The 5919-nt window shown below is 44.8% G+C and overlaps 1 protein-coding gene across 1 annotated transcript in view; it reads right to left on the bottom strand.

Moving 5' to 3' along the window:
* PTP4A2 (protein tyrosine phosphatase type IVA, member 2) overlaps positions 1-3141 on the bottom strand; it is a 13521-nt gene extending 10380 nt beyond the window's left edge. The window contains exons 1-2 of the mRNA XM_008635096.2: positions 2445-3141; positions 663-755 (exon numbers count right to left, since the gene is read on the bottom strand). Of these exons, the coding sequence (XP_008633318.1) occupies positions 663-755; positions 2445-2540 (189 nt within the window). The 5' untranslated portion in view covers positions 2541-3141. The remainder of the gene's footprint in view (positions 1-662; positions 756-2444) is intronic.
* Between the last annotated feature and the right edge of the window lie 2778 nt (positions 3142-5919).

Raw genomic sequence — 5919 nt, 5'->3', positions numbered from 1 at the left:
TGCTGAACTGGGAAGTGCCAGTCAGAGGTCAGGAGGACAGGGTTTGATGGGATTTTGGGAAGGAATTCTTCCCTGGGAAGGTGGGGAGGGGTTGGGATGGAATTCCCAGAGAAGCTGTGGCTGCTCCATCCCTGGAAGTGTCCAAGGTTGGGTTGGAGCAATCTGGGATAGTGGGAGGTGTCCCTGCCCGTGGCATGGATGAGCTTTAAGATCCCTTCAGACCCAAAACATTCCAGGATTCCATGACTCTCTCCTGCTGCAGCCATTCCACAGAAATCTGTATTAATGTGTCACCTACAGGCTCAAAAGTGGAGCTTTCTGTAAGAGCAAGGAACGGGAATTTTATCCACATCCTGAGAAAACCAACAGCAAAGCCAAAAAATGCCGTGGCCACAGACAAGGACCGAACCAGGCTTCAACCACAATCTGGAACACCAGATTTTACCAAAATAATCACTAAAAAAGCAAACAAAATATCTCAACAAATCCAAAAATACACAAAGGTCCAGTGAGCTTCCCAAAGCCACCTTTACCTGGTGCTACTTTACTTTCCTTTTGGCCAAGCTGGAGCAGCCCCAAGCTCTTGCCCAAAGCATGAAGAGATTCCCACAAGTTCTAGACATGAAAATTCACATTTTTAGCCAGTTTTAAAGGCAACTCACTAGAACTTGGATTCCTTCTTTCTCGATTGGAGCTTGATCATAAGTGGCATCACAAACTCGCACCAAGGTTGTCACCCCGTACTTCTTCAGCTCCTTGAAGGGAAAGGAAAACATGTGAGCACTGATGAATGATAAATCTCATTTTACCAGCTATAAACCTCAACATTTTCCACAGTTTCAGGGCACCGAGGCGACTGCCCAAGGAAGGAGCAAGGGATAAAGTTTGTGAGGACGAGTTACAAGAGAGAGGACAAAAGAGAAACATCTCTGAGGGGAAAAAAAATTACAATTTTAAAAGCAAAGTTAAAATAGCTGCTTAAATCCTCCAAGCAGCTTCTTCTCCTCCTCTTTAAATAGAAGCCTGGGACTGTTTGCTTCAGCCAGTGTTGACATTTGGAGGCAGGGAGGAACAGAACACACACCCCACCATAGTCCAGCTTCCTGGTAATGCACTATAAGTAGCACTCGGTGCCAGATAAAGAATCAGAGGATCAAACAAAAGCTGCTCCAGTTCACTCTGAAGGTTCATAAAGCAAGCAGGAATTTCCTCTGGTGTCTGAGCTGAATCCTTATTGCACCTCACAATTAACAGGAGTATCTACTGGAGAGAGACTCCTGAAAAGGGAAGAAAATTCTCAATAATGGGGGTGAAATAAAAACAAAACGTGGCTGTGAGGGAAATGGAGCAGTGATATCTGAGCAGACCCACGTGAAGGGACACTCAGGCAGCAGCTGGAGATGACAGGATCCCTCTGGAATGACAAAAACCTGCACACAGCAGATAAAAGCCCTCTTGAGAGAAGCCAGAAGGACACAGAGATGTGAAATCCACTGTGCTGCTGCTCCTCTGCTGAGCCCATCTGCCACTCGCACAGAAAATTGCATTTTGCTGTATTTAAGATGTCACTGTGTCAGTCACAGCGTGACCCACAGCACTTGGCTCCTCTGGCAGGGTGACCCAGCAGAGGCCACTTTTCATGGATCAGCTCTGGCACCTGAAATCCCTGACAGTTCTGGGATGGACAGAGGAGCTGGATAACTCATCCTGTAAATTTAAACTTCTGTTTGAGTCTTGCATTTAATCCTCTGAGGGAAGAGAAAGCTCAGTTCCAACTCCTACCTGCTTCTTGAAAAGCAGCAGCTGAGCAAGGGGTTGGTTTATTAAAAACAGTGCATTGTTCAATGAAAAAGAACATCTGGAGCCACAGAACATTCAAAAACCAGGACAAGAACAGCAGAATCATGGAATGGTTTGGGTGGGAAGGGAACTTAAAGCCCATCCAGTTCCAGGGGACAGGGACACCTTCCCCTATCCCAGATTGCTCCAAGCCCCCTCCAGCCTGGCCTGGGACACTTCCAAGGCTGGGCCAGCCACAGCTTCTCTGGGAATTCCATCCCAACCCCTCACCACCCTCACAGGGAGGAATTTCCTGTATATTTAACCTAAATTTTCCCTTTTCCAGTTTGAACCCATTATTCTTGTCCAAGGAGTAAATCCTTGATGGTAAGGGGGGTGTGTTTGTATCCCAAAACTGAAGCTCTTTCAAGCCAAGAAATGCAAGAATTCAGAAAAAAATCATCAGTGCCTTAGAAAAAAATCATCAGTGGCTTCTCTCCTCGTACTGTGAGGAGAATGTGAATAATGAAGACAAAAACCCCTTAAATTTTACCCTTTAATTTCAGGTAACAGGCAAAGCACTGAGCAGCAGAGGTGAGGAAGGACTGGTCAGCACCTGAGCAGGAATTCTGAGGAATTTGGGAATTGTTTTTTGGCCTCCTTACCTCGATGAACTTGCTGAGGGTTGCATTGGTTGGGTTGTGAGTGATCAGGAAACGCAGATTCTCGTATGTAATTTCCACGGGGGCTGGACGGTTCATAATGGCAAAGAAAATGTGTGAGGGGCCAAAAAAAAAAAAAGAAAAGAAAAGGAAAAAAAAAAGAAAAATAAAAGGAGAGGGAAAAAAAAATCAATGACCTTGGAAACGTTTCACAGCAGAAAACATCAAAAAGACCACTAATATGCTTGGGATTGATCAGAGCTTGCTTTGACGGGTTTGTTCCTCAGGGATTTTGCTCCTAGAAAAGCAGGTTTGCTTCAGAATCCTCAATTCCTGGCGGGTGGTATCCTTCAGACTCCCGAAATTCCGACTACATGCAAGACTAGGCAGCCTGTTCTACATTTAGGCACTGGTGAGGCGAAGGAAGTAAGGGCAGGTTTTGTCTCCACTTCGTTTTCCTGGCGCTGAGTTCTGCCAGAGTCAGTGACAGGAATCTGCTTCCAATGGGCAGGAGATATCCCATAAATTTGAGCGCGTCCCGCTGTGTTCCCGGAGTCTTCAAGGCAAAGGGAATTCTGGCACACACGTGGGGAGCCCCCTCAGCTCACTTGGCAGCCAGGGTGCTGTGCTGGGCCTGGCAGAAGTCTGCCCTGACGCTCAGAATCGCCATAAATGTGCCAAGTATCCTCCAACAGAACACCTGGAATCAGGGAAAAACAGCGGGAAAAGCGTTGGTGGTTTCTGTTTCCATCATTGACCCGCCCAGAGAAACTCAAAATTAAGGCCAACACTGAAAAAAACCCCAAATAAATAGAAGTTCTGAGAGCCCTAATCCCAAATATTGTGAATATTCTCTCGGGATTTGTTGTAATTCCTGCTCCTGGAGCCACCAAGAACATGGAATTCTCGCTGTGCCCCCAACCAGGTGTCCTGGAATAACAGAGAACAGCATAAAGCCAAGCACACACTTGGAAATGTCATGGGCACAGCCCCACCTGCTTGGCTGGAGCCCAAATATATAAAAAATAGCACTGCTGTGGCTCTATTTTCTGAACAAAACCAGCAGCAGGAGCAGAAGTAAGAGCAGAATAAAAAAAACATAATAAGAGTATAATCAATTTTTCATGTCTTTGAGCTCTTGCTAGCAGATAAATTTCACCCAACTTGAAGTATCCCCCAGAAATCTATCAAAGTGATGGCCAAATGGTCATTTAGCTGCAATAACTTTTAGTTATTCTCAATTATTTCAGTTATAACCATAATAACTTTTGGTTATTCTCAGCCTTATCTCTATTTACAGACCTGGGCTTTAAAGGCAGCCAGTTTGAAGACCCAAAATTCAAAATACAAATGTTTCAGCAGTGAAGGATGGAACAAACCATGAAATTTAGGGAGATGAAAATGGACTTATCCCCAACTACCTCGAATCAGGAGCGAAATATTAAATTATCAACGTGGCTCTTCAGTGCTTTCAAAAATAATGAAGCCAAGGAGTCGCTGCTGACACCTCCTTTTTTGAGGGGAAAAAAGGTCGAAATCAGATGGATCAAATCCCACCCCGCAGGCAGAAGTCACAGACTTCTGCAACTGGAGTGGAAAGGTCACCGTGGCACAGTGGAGTGAGGATAATTAGGGAAAAACACACCCCCACGGAGTTCCCATCCCAAACTTGTGCAGTGCTCAGTGTTTAATGAGATCCTCACTTTCAAACAGGCAAATTAAGCGCTACGAAATTACCTTTTCCACTGCCATCAAGTCAAAAATCACCCAAAGAACAGCAATTATTCCCTTAAAGTACAGCTTTCAGTGCCAAAAATGGTATTAATTAGCTTGCCAGAGGCAAGAGAAAAGCTGTGTTCAATCACCTCCCCCGACCTTAACGCAGCTCCTGCTCTGAGTGACTGAAATACAAATTTCCTCCATGAATCCTGGGATGTTTTATCCACAGGATGGAACCTCAGCCCAGATGGGAGAGTGCCCTCTAAACACATCAGACTCAAGTCCTTACATTTATCAATTCGCTCTCTCATAGATCATAGAAAACTTAGAGGTGAAAGCCCAATTAGAACTTAATTAAGGAGAATAAAAATGGTTTTTATAAATAATTTAATGGCAAAATGAGGAGAAAGGAGAAACTCCATTCCTAGATTTCCTTTTCCAAGATTTGGGTTGGAAGAGCCTCATCCAGAGCTATTTTTGCCCTGGAAGTGGTATCAAATCAGGGTCATTTTGGATACACTTCAAATCAAAGAGGGAATTTCACCCCAATTATTTTAAAAGGTGGTTGTACAAACAATTTTCCAGGTCATGAAGAAGTGGAATATCTCATTTCCACGTGTCCTAAGCATGGCAAGGAGTCACCAACTCCTTGGTGACCTTGGCCAAGTCTTTTGGAGTGGCTCAGCTCCTCTGAAAAACGGGAATGACACCGGCTCCCCTTCCCAAAGGGATATTCCTGAAGCATTTAATTAGCTCCTAGCTCAGGAGTGATTAAAAATGTAAAGCACTGTATTTAAGCCTGAAAAAGTTATTCCCAGCAGGATAAGGAGTTGATGTAGCACACAAGTCGAATTTTAAAAGTTTGGGTTACTGACAAAATATCAAGTTTAAAAAGAAAAATCAGGCTTCTAATTAAGAAAATGAAAACTTATTGTCTACAACTTCCAATTTCCCCAAGTAAATACTTTTTTAAAAATCTCCCTCCCCGTGTTACCAAATCAATTCACACTTCAAAACCCCGAGAGAACCGATGGCAATAAATTGTAACCAGGTCTGTGGACAGCAGCAAACAAGGAATCGTTTTTCAGCCAATTAACCTTCCGATTTTATAGGCAGAAAGTGAGCTAGGACATGGAGAGCAACCAAAAAATGACAGCATGTTTGACGTGGCTGGCCTGGAAAAGGGAGCAGAACATCCGAGGAGGAAGCAGAGGAGGAAGAGGAGGAGGAAAAGCAGAGACCCAGCAGGACAGCCGGGAATAAACACTCCTGGGGCTGAAAGGATGTGCCTGGGAGGCAGCTCCTGGTGGTGTTATCAGGGAATGGTTATCAATCAGCATGGAGAGGTTATCGATCTGTGCAGGTGGGAGGGATTTAGGGAAGCTGTAGCTGAACACACACAGAGATGCCACCAGGATTGGGCTCCCCTCACCCACGGCCAGGGAGAGCCTGATCCAAGGCAAATTTGAGAGGAATTTCCTTTAAAATCCCATGAATGGGTAAAAATAAGCTGAAAACCTATGGGAAGGGCAGTCATTAAGCAGCATAAATCAACCAAGGTCACAACTGATCAGGAGAGATCAGGGAAATGAATTTCTGGCTCGACAGGAGGTACTCTGGAGATGGCTGGAAGTGAAAAGCCAACACACCCACGACCTCCATCTCCAGGGGCTGCTGTGGCATTGATTCCTAAATTAGAGATTCCAGCAGAGCCAGTGGCCCTCGATTGAGCCAACACCAGTCCAGGGTAAATGAAAAA

The sequence above is a fragment of the Corvus brachyrhynchos genome, unplaced genomic scaffold (assembly GCF_000691975.1).
Source record: "Corvus brachyrhynchos isolate BGI_N302 unplaced genomic scaffold, ASM69197v1 scaffold65, whole genome shotgun sequence".
NCBI lineage: Eukaryota > Metazoa > Chordata > Aves > Passeriformes > Corvidae > Corvus > Corvus brachyrhynchos.
This window is presented reverse-complemented; position numbering and strand designations above follow the sequence as displayed.